Genomic DNA, 15,892 nt, shown 5'->3' with positions numbered 1-15,892 from the left:
GAGGCTGCAGTGAGCCATGACTGCACCACTACACTCCAGCCAGGGTGACAGAGCAAGACCTTGTCTCAAAAAAAAAAAAAATTAGGCCAGGCACAATGGCTCACGCCTGTGATCCCAGCACTTTGGGAGGTCGAGGCACGTAAACTACCAGCTCAGGAGTTCAAGACAAGCCTGGCCAAGATGGTGAAACCCTATCTCTACTAAAAATACAGAAAAATTAGCCAGGTATGGTGGTGGGCGCCTGTAATCCCAGCTACTTGGGAGGCTGAGGCAGAGAATTACTTGAACCCAGGAGGTGGAGGTTGCAGTGAGCCAAGATTGCGCCACTCCACTCCAGCCTGGGTGACAGAGCCAGACTCTATCTCAAAAAAAAAAAAAAAAGTGGGGGACCGGGCATGGGGACTCGTCACACCTGTAATCTCAGCAGTTTGGGAGGCTGAGGCAGGTGGATCACCTGAGGTCAGGAGTTTGAGACCAGCCTGACAAATATGGTGAAACCCTGTCTCTACTAAAATTACAAAAATTAGCTGGGCCTAGGGACAGAGGCAGAGGTTGCAGTGAGTGGAAATCACTCCACTGCACTCCAGTCTGGGCAACAGAACGAGACTGTCTCAAAAAAAATAGGAATATGTACAACTATAATGTATCCATAATTAAAAATGAATTTGAAGTACACAGGGGGATGTGCATAGGTTATATGGAAATACTACGCCATTTTAGATCAGGGACTTGAGCATCCCTGGAATTGGGCAGCTGTAGGGCACCCTGGAACACCTATCTGCTACCGACAGATGACTGTCACCAACTCCAATGTGCTCATCCCCCTGCCTCCAATGGTCAACATGTGACCAGTACCATCTCATCTGCACCCACATGGCACTATATGTTGACACAAATCTCAACCTCCTTCTTGCATCAATACTGCTATACTGTAGGTAAACATCCCTAGTGGGCATGGAAGAGTTTCGGTGCAGCAAGATTAGAAGCCAGGTAAGTACCATTCCACAAAGTTAGCAGCTGCCCCTAAATGAAATGGAAGCTCACCGAGTGTCCATACTGCCAGGCTGTAGGGGCTAGAGCTCCCCCCATGCCTCTCCAACCCAGCTGCTGTGATTGCCCAGCTTTTCTCCATTTGTTCACTAAACATTCACTAAGTGCCTGAACTGACCCAGGAACACCAGAGTGAGCCACAGTGACAGCCCCTACTTCTTCATGGGGTGCACCCTCGCTGGGGTCACCAGTGTCACAGAGATGGAAGCAGCAAGGGCCCCACACAGGCTAGGAAGCTGATGGCGCAGGGCACACACTGGCTGACTTCCCTGTTTTACCACTCACAATGCCAGACTTCAAACTCAAACTGGCATAAGCAAAAAAAAAAAAAGGGCAGATGGTGGAACGCATTGTTCCTGTAATGGACCCCAACATGCCATCTTCCTGGTAAGCAGGCAGTACAGAAGTCCCAGTTTGAATACCCAGCAGAAAAGAGCTGCCACTTTCCTTGCTGTGACAGTTGTCAGAATCAAAATGGAGTCACTTGTATTAAAAAAACAAAAAACAGAGCTGGGGAAGGCTGTAAAGGGAGGGTTCTTGTGCACAAATGCCTGGTAACAAAAACTGCAGAAACCACAGTCTCACACAGAAAAGAAAAATACTGCAAAGACATCTGCCAGCAACCTTTTTTTCTTCTTTTTGAGACGGAGTTTCACACTTGTCGCCCAGGCTGCAGTGCAGTGGTGCGATCTCAGCTTACTGCAACCTCTGCTCCTCTGCCTCCCAGGTTCAAGCAACTCTCCTGTCTCAGCCTCCGAAGTAGCTGGGATTACAGGCATGCACCACCACACTCAGCTAATTTTTGTATTTTTAGTAGAGTAGGGGCTTCACCATGTTGGCCTGGCTGGTCTTGAACTCCTGACCTCAAGTGATCCACCTGCCTTAGCCTCCCAAAGTGCTAGGATTAAAGGCATGAGCTACTATGCCCAGCCAACGTGTTTTTTTTTTCCCTGAGACAGAGTCTTGCTCTGTCACTCAGGCTGGAGTGCAGTGGCACAATCTCGGCTCACTACAACCTCCACCTCCCAGGTTCAAGTGATTCTCCTGCCTCAATGTCCTGAGTAGCTGCGATCACAGGCAAGCACCACCACACCTGTCTAATTTCTGTGTTTTTAGTAGAGACAGGGTTTTACCACGTTGGCCGGGCTGGTCTTGAACTCCTGACCTCAGGGGATCCACCTGCCTTGGCTTCCCAAAGTGCTGGAATTACAGGTGTGAGCCACTGCACCTGGCTGAGCAACTTAACCCTAACCCTCTCCAACCTCAGATTGAGGTCACCTTTGTTATCGATTCTTGTAGCCAAGGATAATTATCTCAAAACAGTTAGGTGAGCCTCCTCACTTTTCATTGAAAAACCTTTGGCTTCCTTTACCTCCCTATATATGCACACAGTTTACCATGGCACACACATTCCCACCGCAATGCATTATGGAATAAATATCAGTTTCTTTTAGAGAGCCTCTCTGTTATTCAGGATGATGTAACTAGAGTCAGATGTAGGACCTGCAGCTGGGTGCGGTGGCTCACACCTGTCATCCCAGCATGTGGGAGGCCGAGGCAGGAGGATCACTTGAGCTCAAGAGTTTGGCACCAGCCTGGGCAACACAGCAAGACTCTGTCTCTACAAAAAAATTTTTTTACTAGCCAGTTGTGGTGGTGCACACCTGTAGTCCCAGCTACTAGGGAGGCTGAGATGGGACGCTGGCTTGAGCCCAGGAAGTTGAGGCTGTCTAAAAAAAAAAATAATGAAGTGGGACCTGAAACAAAATCACTTTTAAAAGGAATTGGGGCTGGGCATGGTGGCTCATGCCTGTAATCCCAGCACTTTTGGAGGCCGAGACAGGAAGATTGTTTGAGCCCAGGAGCTCAAGACAAGCCTGGGAAACAGAGCAAGATCATGTTTCTTTTTTTTCTTTTTTTTTGAGACAGGGTTTGACTCTTGTTGCCCAGGCTGGAGTATAATGGCCCAATCTTGGCTCACCGAAATCTCTACCTCCCACGTTCAAGCGATTCTCCTGCCTCAGCCTCCCGAGTAGCTAGGATTACAGGCATGCGCCACCATGCCTGGCTAATTTTGTATTTTTAGTAGGGACAGGGTTTCTCCATATTGATCAGGCTGGTCTTGAACTCCCGACCTCAGGTGATCCGCCCAGCTCGGCCTCCCAAAGTGCTGGGATTACAGGTGTGAGCTACCACACCCGGCCAACCCTGTTTCAAAAAAATAAAACCAAAACACTGGTATGTAGAGGCTCCTAACTTCTTTATCTACTTTTCTTTTCCTTCTCTTTTCTGCTGACTCTGAATCTGTTGGATTTTTCTTCTTTGTTTTTAGACAGGGTCTCACTGTCACCCAAGCTGGAATGCAGTGGTGCAATCTCAGCTCATTGCAGCCTCAGCCTCCTGGGCTCAAGCAATCCTCCCAGCTCAGCCTCCCAAGGAGTTGGGACCACAGGCACTTGCCACCAGGCCTGGCTAATTTTTGTAGAGATGGGGTTTCATCATGTTGTTCAGGCTGGTCTCCTGAGCTCACATGATCTACATATCTTGGCCTCCCAAAGTGCTAGAATTACAGGCGTGGGCCACTGTGCCCAGCCAGCTTTTTTACTTGTATTAAGATAGTCTCAGCCTGGGCAACCTGATGAGACCCCAACTCTACAAAGAAATACAAAAAGGGAGCTGGCTGTGGTCCCAGCTATTCAAGAGGCTGAGGTGGGAGGAGTGAGCCTGGGTGATCGCTTGAGCCTGGATGATGGAGTGAGACCCTGTCTCAAAAAAAAAAAAAAAAAAGATAATCTACTGTTAGTAATTTCAAAAGCTGTTTGTAAGTTTTTTTAGGGCATTTCAGCCAAGAAAAAGAAAAAAAAGGGGTGCTTTCAAATTACAACAGCTCCATGGCAACCAACAACCTAGCCTTGTACACTTAGGAGTCAGTGTACTGACTTTCAGAACTGTGTATGGAGGTTTGCCTGGCTGACATTGCTTAGGGTGATGGAACAGTTAATTAAAAGACTGACAATCTAAAAATGAAAGGACCAGATAAATGTTTGTGCAAGGTTCTCAGACCAAACAGGTCAAAATCCTGAGCACACAGCAATCACATAAGGTTTCTCTGTCCAGCATAACAATTTTGCTTTGTGGCTGGGAGAGGTGGCTCATGCCTGTAATCCCAGCACTTTGGGAGGCTGAGGCAGGTGGATCACCTGAGGTCAGGAGTTCGAGAGCAGCCTGGCCAACATGGCAGAACTCCATCTCTACTAAAAATACAAAAATCAGCTGGGCATGGTAGCATGTACTTGTAATCCCAACTACTAGCGGGGCTGAGGCAGGAGGACTGCTTGAACCTGGGAGGTGGAGGTTTCAGTGAGCTGAGATCATGCCACTGCACTCCAGCCTGGGCAACAGAGTGAGACTCTGTGTCAAAAATATCTATATATTTGCTTTATCTGTCACGTGCAATCCAGAAAAGGCTGGGGGAAAAAAACTGTAAATACCTTTTTGAAAAGTGCTTCTCCACCTGTGCTGACTAGTCAAGCAAACCAGATTAATTAGCTGCTGAAATTCACAACCACTGGAAATTGTTCTTCTCAAATAATCTAGCCAGTCTTAACTGAAATGTGAACATTTCAGTATTTAATCTCTAAACCCTGACATGGAAAAAAGGATTAAAAGAGGTATTTCAAATCAAACTGCTGTAGATACTACTTTACCCAAAATTTTGGTCTTCAGCCTTCATAAGATTACCTACTGGGTCAAATAATGCTTAACCAGGAAACCAGGTCTCAGTCAGAAACTGGATCCAACTGTCCTTTTATAAACTGGCCAGAGTGTATCAAATGTTACACCGTCTCATGACAAAAACCTCAAAATGAAAGCTAGGGAATCTGTTTCTGTGTAATATGTTGTCCGTATGTTTTCACATTTTGTGTAATATTTTCTACCAAAAATATGAAAGAGTTTTAATTAATTAAAGGGAAAAATTAGGGGCCTTAATTATTTTATCAAAAATAATTAGGTGGGCGCATGGCTCATGCCTTTAATCTCAGCACTTTAGGAGGCTGAGGCAGGCAATAACTTGAGCCCAGGAGTTGAAAACTAGCCTGGGCAACACAGGGAGACCCCCATCTCTACAGAAAAAAAAACAGCCAGTGTGGTGGTGCACACCTGTAGTCACACCTACTCAGGAAGCTCAGTGCCATGGTGGCACCACTGCACTTCAGCCTGGGTGACAGAGTGACATCCTGTCTCAAAAAAAAAAAAAAAGAAAAAAATCTGGCGGGACACAGTGGCTCATGCTTGTAATCCAAGCTACTTGGGAGGCTGGAGCACAAGAATTGCTTCAACCTGGGAGGTGGGAGTTGCAGTGAGCTGAGATTGCACCACTGCACTCCAGCCTGGACAACAGAATGAGACTCTGTCTCAAAAAAAAATCTGAGATTACTATGTGGTCAAATCACTATTCTTGCAGGCAAAATTTGATCAAAGTAAACTTATTTTACAAACAAATCTGTCTTACTCTGATTGTCTTTAGTAAAAATCAGGATGACTTTAGAGACAAAAAGTTCTGTTTCTAAAGGAAAAACACTGAAGTATGCCTGTGATTAGACTGCAGCCCTTTGCATTCTTATCTACATGAAGACTGGACTAGACCCCAAATCCTCCTAATTTCCTCTATTATTTGGCTAAACTCTCTAACTAAGAAAAAAAAAAAACTAACAAAAAAAAAAAAGAAAGAAAGAAAAAACACTGTTCTATTGCTAAAGGCCTCGAAGCTGAAGCTAGAAAACTTGTCATAAATATCCAAGGTCAAGTCTCATGTCTGACGTATCACACAGTCGCATCCAACTGCAAACTGGGACAAGTTGAGAGCTTTGGCCGGGCGCAGTGGCTCAAGCCTATAATCCCAGCACTTTGGGAGGCCGAAGCAGGCAGATCACTTGAAGTCAGGATTTCAAGACCAGCCGGGCCAACATAGTGAAACCCTGTCTCTACCAAATACATAAATTTGTTTTCTTTTTTTTTTTTTGAGATGGAGTTTCACTCTTGTTGGCCATACTGGAGTGCAATGGCACAATCTTGGCTCACTGAAACCTCTGCCTTCCAGGTTCAAGAGATTCTCCTGCCTCACCCTATTGAGTAGTTAGGGTTACAGTCATTTGTCATCATACCCAGCTAATTTTTGTATTTTCAGTTGAGACAGGATTTTTCCATGTTGGTCAGGCTAGTCTCGAACTCGACCTCAGGTGATCTGCCTGCCTCAGCCTCTCAAAGTGCTGGGGTTACAGGTGTGAGCCACTGCGCCCGGCCCAAAAATATTCTTTAAAAACTAGCTGGGGGTGGTGGCACACACCTGTAATCCCAGCTACTCAGGAGGCTGAGGCAGAATTGCTTGAACCTAGGAGGCAGAGGTGGCAGTGAGCTGAGAGTATGCCACTGCACTCCAGCCTGGGGGACAGAGCGAGACTCCATCTCAAGAAAAAAAAAAGTTGAGAGCTTCACCCATCAAAATGAAAATCTTGTCCCTCTCTTCTGGTTGAATTTTACTCAAACAACCAAAAAAAAAAGAAAGAAAGAAAAATCATCTTGTCCCTCTTAATTTTTCCTGTCTTATGTCTACCTTTTCTTGACAGGATAATGATGTAGTTGAAATCACACAATCAATACCTTCTGCTGGTAATGTCACAGAACCTGAACTAAGAGATCTTTCAGTATCTATTGGTTAAATCAGGAAACATCTATGCTGAACCTGGATAAATCCCCTGGGGAACTTGAGGCCCCATATACATGAAATTACAAAACAGGTCACATGCGCCAGGCACGGTGGCTCACATCTGTAATCCCAGCACTTTGGGAGGCCAAGGTGAGTGGATCACAAGGTCAGGAGATCAAGACCAGCCTGGCCAACATGGTGAAACCCTGTCTCTACTAAAAATACAAATATTAGCAGGGCATAGTGGCATGTGCCTGTAGTCCCAGCTACTCAGGAGGCTGAGGCAGGATAATCTCTTGAACCCGGGAGGTGGAGGTTGCAGTGAGCCAAGATTGCACCACTGCACTCCAGCCTGGATGACAGAGTGAGACTCCACCTCAAAAAAAAAAAAAAGAAGTCACATAGGTTATAATTCCCCTAAGTTCACAGCTCAAAACCATTATGAAACTGGGAGTATCATATCACTATTAATGTTAATTTCATTTGTATTTTCCTTTTAACAATTTGTACTTGTTACTTGTCAAACTTCTGCAGAAGTACAGCTCCTAACAGAATATGCTGGCCCAGGGCTTCCATGGAACAGAAAACATTGAACTTAATGATGGACTTCAGGTAGACTTGGTCTGAGAACAGCTCTCTCCAAATTTCCATTGTTACTTAGATGTGCCAATCACTCCCTCTTATCTGCAACCAGACCAACAACCCAGGACAGACCCAGCACTGAGGGACAATGCAAAGCTACTGCTTTTGGACAAAGATCACGATCCAAAAGGGAAAATATGAAAGTTGCCAGAAGCAAAATGGAGTCACTTGTATCAAAAATAAGCTTGGTGCCTTGGCTCATGCCTGTAATCCCAGTACTTTGGGAGGCTAAGGCAGGTGGATCACTCAAGGTCAGGAGTTCGAGACCAGCCTGGTGAACATGGTGAAACCCTGTCTCTACTAAAAATACAAAAAATTAGCCAGGCATAGTGATGCACAGCTGTAGTCCCAGCTACTCAGGAGGTTGAGGCAGGAGAATTGCTGGAACCCAGGAGGCAGAGGTTGCAGTGAGCCAAGATCACACCACTGCACTCCAGCCTGGGTGACAGAGTGAGACTCTGTCTCAAAAACAAAAACAAATAAAACACCCTTCCAGGTGTGCCACCACACGTCTGTAGTCCTAGCTACTCAGGGGGCTGCAGCAGGAGAATTTCTTGAGTCCAGGAGTTCTGGGCTGTACTGTGCTATGCCGAACAGGTGTCCGCAGAAAGCTGAGCATCAGTACCCTGGGAGTGGAGGACCACTAGGTTGTCTAGGGAGAGATGAACCAGCCCAGGCTGGAAATGGGGCAGGTTAAAACTTCCATGCTAGGCCAGGCAAAGTGGCTCATGACTGTAATGAAGCACTTTGGGAGGCTGATGTGGAAGGATCCCTTGAGCCTAGGAGTTTGAGACCAGCCTGGGCAAGACAGGAAAACCCTGTCTCTACAAAAATTTTTTAATTAGCCAGGCATGGTAGTATACACCTGTATTTCTAGCTACTTGAGAGGCTGAGGCAGAAGGATCATTTGGGCCCTGGATTTCTGGGCTGTGGTGTGCTATTCTGATCTGGTGTCTTCACTAAACTCAGCATCAATATGGTAACCTTCTGGGAGCAGGAGACCACCAGGTTTCCTAAGGAAGGGTGAACCAGCCAAGTTAAGAAACAGAGCAAGTCAAAACTCACATGCTGATCAGTAGCAGTATCGCTCCATGAAAAGGCACTGCACTTCCAGCCAGGGTAACATAGCGAGACTCCACCTTAAAAAAAAAAAAACCTGAAAAACAGAGCTGGGGAAGGCCATGAAGAGAAGGTTTTCATGCACGATGCCTGGTAACAAAACCTATCACAAGACTCTGTAAAAACTATAACCCTGTACAACGGCTACCATCTACCCAGCAACTGCCTGTCCAAACTTCTGTTATTAATCCTCATAGCCAAGGATAACTACCTGAAAACAATTATGAAATTCTCATGTTTTCTTTAAAAACCTTTGTCAGCTGCAATGGCTCACACTTGTAATCCCTGTACTTTAGAAGGTTAAGGCAGGAGAATCGCTTGAGCCCAGGAGTTCAGGACCAGCATACAGCAACATGGTTAAACCCCATCTCTACAAAAGATACAAAAACCTTAGCCAGACATGGTGGCACATGCCTGTAGTCCCAGCTACTTGAAGGAGCTGAAGTGGGAGGGTCACCTGAGTCTGGGAGGTGGAGGCTGCAGTGAGCCAGTATCACGCACTGCACTCCAGCCTGGGCAACAGAGTGAGACCCTGCCTTAAAAAACAAAACAAACAACAAAAACCCTCTGTCTCCCTTTACGTCCCTGAATACACACATAGTTTACTATGGCACACACACTCCCATCGCAATACCCATTCCAAATCAGCATCATTTTCTTTTAGTGTCCCTCTCTGTGACTTAGGACGACGTGCCCAATAGTTCAGTACAGGTCCCTGGGGACTAACTCTCACTGGTCCAGGTTGGATTATGGCATTATGTTTGTATCAGTCAGAGTGGCTGGTGCTTACACCTGGTTATGTGCCCACTCCAGGGCCCAGCATTGGGGTCACCCATATGTAAACCATGTGTACTGAGAGTGGAGGAGGGATGGTTCGTCCAAAGAAAATGAAGGTGCTGCCACCTGACGCTGTCATTACACTTCCTGTGGATGCCCAGTACACCTCATACTAGCGTACGCCTTCCAGGTCTTTCTACATTTCTAAAAATCTGTTTATGTAGAATACAGTCTTCCCATGAGGCCCAGGCTGCTCTCAAACTCTTAGGCTCAAGCAATCTTCCCTCCTTAGCCTCCCAAAGTGCTGGGATTACAGGCGTGAGCCACCTTACCTGGCCTCCTTATTTATCAAATACTGTTGATGGGCCGGGCACAGTGGCTCACACCTGTAATCCCAGCACTTTGGGAGGCTGAGGTGGGGGAATTACCTGAGGTCAGGAGTTTGAGACTTGTCTGGCCAACATGGTGAAACCCCATCTCTACTGAAAATACAAAAATTAGCCAGGTATGGTGGTAAATACCTGTAATCCCAGCTACTTGGGAGGCTGAGGTAGGAGAATCGCTTGAACCCAGGAGGTGAAGGTTGCAGTGAGCCAAGATTGAGCCACTGCACTCTAGCCTGGGCAATAGAGTGAGACTCTGTCTCAAAAAAATTGTTTCTGGAGGTCCCTGACCAAAGAGCAGAGGTAGGCACACCTCTGAGAGTCACCACTGTGATTTTATTACATAATACATGGCAGGCCTCCATCTGATACAAGTTTATGGTGTTTCAGCTGTTGCTATCATTTGTTCCATCTGTTTTCTTTTCTTTTTTTTTTTTTTTAAGATGGGGTTTCATCATGATGGCCAGGCTGGTCTTGAACTCCTGACCTCAGGTGATCCACCCACCGAGGCCTCCCAAAGTGCTGGGATTACAGGCCTGAGCCAGCGCGCCCGGCCTCCATCTGTATTCTCTTTGGGAACTAGATATTCTCGCCTCTTCCTCCTCCTCTTCCGGAGTAAACTATTACTACTGTTATTATTTTGAGACAAGGTCTCACTTTGTTGCCCAGGTTGGAATGCAGTGGCATAATCTCGGCTCACTGTAGCCTCCATCTCCCCGGGCTCAAGTGACCCTACCACCTCAGCCTCTCGAGTAGCTGGAACTACAGGAGCACGCGCCACCATGCCAGGCTAATTTCTGTATTTTTTGTAGAGACAGGGTTTTGCCATGTTGCCCAGACTGGTCTTGAACTCCTGAGCTCAAGCCATTCACCTGCCTCGGCCTCCCAAAGTGCTGAGACAATAGGCGTGAGCCACCACACCCTGGGGTAAATTACTGATTCCATAAACCACAAACATTCTTACCTTTAATGTAGCTATTCCCTTTTCCTGAAAAGCCACCAAATTCTTCATGTCTTCTGACTGCATTTGTTCTCCTTGACCCCTGACAAAAAACAAGAATTGGTGGCTGCCAAGTGGCTAGGTCCAGGTGATTTCACTGACAGCACAGGCGAGTGGAATATGAAAATTCACGTTCCCTCCAAGGACACAGCTTTTTGGTTTTCCTTCTTTGGCTTTTCCAGCTGACTTCCTTCTCCTTCTGGCCAATTTTACCCCACCTCAGATGGTTCCTACTCTGACTGCTCTATTCCACATTGCAATCCAGCCCTCTCACCTGTTCTAGCAGGACCCTTCAACCCTGTTTGAAAGGGACAGAACCTTTCCAGAACAAGTAATAACACACAAATCATTTCTGCCTTACTGATCTCCCAATCATCCACACATCAAACTCTTTTAAGAACTCTCAGCATGTCTATATTTGCTTATATCATGTGCACATACTAACTTGAACTTTGTAAAACACACACAAAGATAACCTTTTTCAGCTGGGCATGGTGACATGCCCCTATAGTCTCAGCTACTTGGGAGGCTGAGGCAGGAAGATCGCTTGAGCCCAGGGGTTCAAGGCTGCAGTGATTACCACTGCACTCACGCCTAAAATGAAATTTTCATTCTCATAAACATTTTTAAAAGTTTATTTATTTACAGACAGGGTCTGGCTCTGTCCGTAAATAAACAAACTTTTAAAACAAATTTAAATGTAAATAAATTTATTAAAATTGTACTATTTGGCTGGGAGCGGTAGCTCACGCCTGTAATCCCAGGCCAAGGCAAGTGGTTTGTTTGAGGTCAGGAGATCAAGACTAACTGGCCAACATGGTGAAACCCCATCGCTACTAAAAATACAGAAATTAGCCGGGCAGGGTAGTGCATGCCTGTAATACAGCTGCTTGGGAGGCTGAAGCAGGAGAATAGTGAAAGAGAGAAGGAAGGGAGGGAGGAGAAAGGAAAGAGCGCTCGCCAGGTGCAGTGGCTCGGGAGGCCAAGGCGGGCGGATCACGAGGTCAGGAGTTCGAGACCAACCTGGCCAACATGGTGAAAACCCGTCTTTACGAAAAATACACAAATTAGCAGGGTGTAGTGGCGCGCGGCTGTAATCCGAGCTACTTGGGAGGCTGAGGCAGGAGAATTGCTGGAACCCGGGAAACGGAGGTTGCGGTGAGCCGAGATCGCGCCACTGCACTCCAGCCTGGGTAACAGAGACTCCATCTAAGAAAAAAGAATAGAAATAGGCGCTGGGTTAATGCTTGAACGAAAGGAGAACTCCGCACAGAGCCTGGCGTCCTGGTCTGTCAAACTCAGCCCTGGAGCTCCAGGCCTGGGCACCCTTGAGCGGCAACGTGGTCAACGATCACAACAGGTTCAGATGCACTGCCAAGCGATTGGTCCAGGCAGCGCCGGGCACCAACCAGCTGCAGGAAGCTGCCAGCCCAGCTCTCCCGCTCCGGCGCCGGCGCGTCGCTCCCAGAAAGGTCACATCCGGTCGGAACCCAGAGAACCGCCGGAGTGGAGCGGGACGCGGAGGGAGGGCGGAATCCTGACGCGCGGGGCGGGGCCTCGGCGGGGCGGGGTAGGGAGGGGCCTCGACGGGGCGGGGCCCTGACGGGCCAAGCTCGCGGGCGTCTGCCAGCCGGGCCGGCGCTGCAGTTGAGCTGCGTGGTGGCTGTGGCAGGTGAGAGCCTCCGGAAGGGAGGTGGCCTCTGGCCCCGACCCCGCTCCGCTATCGCTCACTCGGGCGCCCGGCCGGGCCTGTCAGGGAAGGGCTGCCACCGCCGCCGCGCGTTCGCGAGGCCTGGCGCAGCCGCGGGACCCAGGAATGGCGTAACGGTCCTCCCCAGACCTCGAGACGGCCCGAGCTGGTCGCCGGCTGTGGGACGGCAGCGTGCCCTTCCCTTCCTCCCTCCCAGGTTCGCACCCAAGCTCTGCTAGCGACCCGTCCGACAACTTCCGGACTCCCAGGTAGGGAGGAGCCCGTGTCAGCGCTGCCAGTTACCCCGAACACATGGCCGACGTGCAAAGAGCATCCATCCGGGCCGGGACTCCCTCCCCTGCCTTGTGGGTGCATCTGCTCAAACTCTGTCGGCCCCTCAAGCAGAAATGGTGTGGGATCTGAGCCAAACCCCTCTTGCAGTGACTCAGAGCCGACAGCCCTTCTGGAGGGATGGGGCATGGGGTTGGATGGCCCCTAACCTTTCCCTCCTGAACTGGTTCATGCCACCGTGATGGCTGTAGTCCTGCTACCTTCATCTTTGCCCCTCTACTTTGCTTCTCCCACCCCACTGGTTTTCCTGTCTCCCTCTTCAGAGGTAAGACACGTGGCTGGACCAAGGCCTCCAGGGTAAGTGACCCGAACTTCAAGCCAGCAGAGGCCATATCATCCTGAAGTAGGGATAGGGGAGGCTCCCAGGGATGAACTTGTGACTTAACCTAATCTCTGCTCCCTACTTCACCTCACCCCAGGCTCAGATGACAGGAGGCCAGGGCTGAAGACTGATAGGATCTACAGAGGACTGGGACAAAACAGTGCATGAAGCAACTGACAGCAGTGATGTTAAGCTGCTGTGGCCCCTTCCTGGTTGCCCCAATTCTAGCAGGCGATGTGACACTATGGTGGACACTCCACATTGAGAACTGGAGGGAGGTGCTGCTGGCCCCTAGAAACACTCACAGCTCCACTGAGAGTTTGAGGCTCTGGTAGGGTGCACCTGAGCACGGGGAGGAGCCCTGGACTCAGCACAGCCTCTCAGATGTAACACAGCAGCTCTGAGAGCTCAAATTCTGGGACCAGTGGGAGCACTGACAAAAGGAAGATAAACCCCCCAGTAGACATGTGGCTCTGACCCACTCCTGCTGCCCCTTCTGGCAACTTCCCTGGGGAGGGAGGACCTGTCCCCAGCAGAACCCTCACCGAGGCACTGTAGTAGCAGGTAGAGTAGGCCAGGAAGCCACAGCCGAATGGTACTCAGGGGCCAACACCAGGCATTGCCTCTCCATTCCTGAGCATGGGGCAAGGGTCCCTGCTGAGTTTTACTCTTACCATGGGCTTCCAGATCCCCATGCTCCTGGGTTCTTGACTGCACACCCTCACCAGCCACCTCTCTGTGTCCCTTACCTCCTCAGGGAGAGCCCTGCCATCAAGGAAGGCAGCACAGGACCAGGACCCACCCATGAACCCTTCTCAGGACAACCTGATAGCACCAGTGGGGATGCTCTCCTAAGCCACAGAGGGCCTGGGCGCGACATCCGTCCTCCAGGAGGAGCCATGGTGTCAATGCAGGGCAGGGACAGCTCTCAGCAGTGGCCTGGTCGGGGAGGCAGAGGTGGTGGCACAGGTCCCGTAGACATGCTCAGAGCTGCCCTGCTGCTCATCAGCCTACCATGGGGGGCCCAAGGGACAGCCAGCACCAGCCTCAGCACCGCTGTGGGCCACACTGTGCCATTGACTGGGGGCCGCTACTTGAGCATTGGAGATGGTTCTGTGATGGAGTTTGAATTTCCTGAGGAGAGTGAGGGCATCATCGTGATCTCCAGCCAGTACCCAGGCCAGGCCAACGGGACAGGACCCAGCCCCACGCTGAGGGTCACATCCCTGGACACAGAGGTGCTGACCATCAAGAACGTGAGTGCCATAACCTGGGGAGGTGGGGGCGGCTTCGTGGTGAGCATCCACTCCGGCATGGCTGGGCTGGCCCCACTCCACATCCAGCTCATGGGCGCCCATGAGGCACTGCCCACAGTGATTGAGGAACGGAGAGATTTCTGCATCAAGGTCTCACCTGCTGAAGACACCCCTGCCGCCCTCAGCGCCCACCTGGCCCACTTCTCGGAAAACCCAATACTCTACCTGCTCCTGCCTCTTATCTTTGTCAATAAGTGTTCGTTTGGGTGCAAAGTGGAACTTGAGGTTCTGAAGGGGCTCCTGCAGAGCCCCCAGCCCATGCTGCTGGGCCTCCTGGGCCAGTTTCTGGTCATGCCCTTATACGCTTTCCTCATGGCCAAGGTCTTCATGCTGCCCAAGGCCCTCGCTCTGGGCCTCATCATCACCTGCTCGTCGCCTGGCGGCGGGGGGAGCTACCTCTTCAGCCTCCTTCTTGGAGGGGATGTCACACTGGCCATCTCCATGACGTTCATCTCCACGGTGGCTGCCACTGGTTTCTTGCCACTGTCTTCAGCCATCTACAGCCGCCTGCTCAGTGTCCATGAAACACTCCACGTGCCCATATCCAAGATCCTGGGGACCCTGCTGTTCATTGCCATCCCCATAGCAGTGGGTGTGCTCATCAAATCCAAGCTCCCCAAGTTCTCCCAACTGCTGCTGCAGGTCATCAAGCCCTTCAGTTTTGTGCTCCTCCTGGGCGGCCTCTTCCTGGCCTATCGCATGGGGGTCTTCATCCTGGCAGGCGTCAGGCTACCCATCGTGCTGGTGGGTATCACGGTGCCCCTGGTTGGCCTGTTGGTGGGCTACTGCTTGGCCACGTGTCTGAGGCTGCCAGTGGCCCAGCGGCGGACAGTCAGCATTGAGGTAGGGGTGCAGAACAGCCTGCTGGCCTTGGCCATGCTACAGCTATCCCTCCGCCGCCTTCAGGCTGACTATGCCTCCCAGGCCCCCTTCATTGTGGCACTGAGTGGCACCTCTGAGATGCTGGCCTTGGTCATCGGCCACTTCATCTACAGCAGCCTGTTCCCAGTTCCCTGAGGCCTCTGGGTCAAGCTTTCGTCAGTCCCAGCCTCCACACTCCACCTACTGTCCCCAGAGTTCTTGTGTACCAAAGGCCTTTAGTTCTCATGCACTATGCACTCAGAAAAATCCAGGCTTATTTTTTTTACTGATTTTTTTATTCTCCAGCTTTCAGTGCCAAGGAGGCCATGCTGAGTTAGGTAGGTGGGCACTGCCCCAAAAATATATTTCAATAAAAGACAGAAGCAAGCTTGGGTCCCTTCCAATCTTTGCCCTTTGGTGCCTGGGCTTGGGGGTAGAGTGTGCTGGGTAGGTGTGGACCAGGGTGGAGGACCAGCTTGGATGACACGGTGACCCATGCACAGGCTTTCTCTATCAGCCCTCCCCAGGAATGTCCCCATTCTGGGAGAGGTGGGAGGATGAGAGCAGAGGCCTGGCTCCCCTGCCCGCTCTCAAACTCGGTGGGGTGTTTTGCAGCCAGACCAGAAAGGAGGAGGCAGAAACCCAGCGGGCAGGGGGTGGGGGCGGGCCGTCTG

The 15,892-nt window shown here is 49.9% G+C and overlaps 1 protein-coding gene and 1 long non-coding RNA gene across 6 annotated transcripts; one reads left to right on the top strand and one right to left on the bottom strand.

Annotated features, from left to right (window-relative positions):
* Positions 1-8,408: 8,408 nt before the first annotated feature.
* Positions 8,409-11,825, bottom strand: LOC144581154 (uncharacterized). Its single transcript, XR_013531687.1, has 3 exons — positions 11,702-11,825; positions 10,643-10,721; positions 8,409-8,538 (listed from the first exon to the last, which is right to left on the bottom strand). It is a non-coding gene; the product is annotated as an uncharacterized LOC144581154 (long non-coding RNA).
* A 454-nt stretch (positions 11,826-12,279) lies between these two features.
* On the top strand, positions 12,280-15,605 carry SLC10A3 (solute carrier family 10 member 3). 5 transcript variants are annotated; one of them, XM_008990112.4, is made up of 3 exons: positions 12,280-12,350; positions 12,586-12,637; positions 13,799-15,605. In XM_008990112.4, exon 3 carries the CDS (start codon positions 13,941-13,943, stop codon positions 15,372-15,374), a length of 1,434 nt encoding a protein of 477 aa, XP_008988360.1. In that variant the 5' UTR covers positions 12,280-12,350; positions 12,586-12,637; positions 13,799-13,940; the 3' UTR covers positions 15,375-15,605. The 5 variants fall into 5 exon arrangements, with proteins under 5 accessions (XP_008988360.1, XP_078219831.1, XP_035144136.1 ...); XM_078363705.1 differs by having other exon boundaries at positions 12,586-13,016; XM_035288245.2 differs by lacking the exon at positions 12,586-12,637.
* The last annotated feature ends 287 nt before the right edge of the window (positions 15,606-15,892 follow it).

This window comes from Callithrix jacchus, chromosome X (genome assembly GCF_049354715.1).
Source record: "Callithrix jacchus isolate 240 chromosome X, calJac240_pri, whole genome shotgun sequence".
NCBI lineage: Eukaryota > Metazoa > Chordata > Mammalia > Primates > Cebidae > Callithrix > Callithrix jacchus.
The sequence above is the reverse complement of the archived record's forward strand: the minus strand, read 5'-3'. Positions and strand labels throughout refer to the sequence as shown.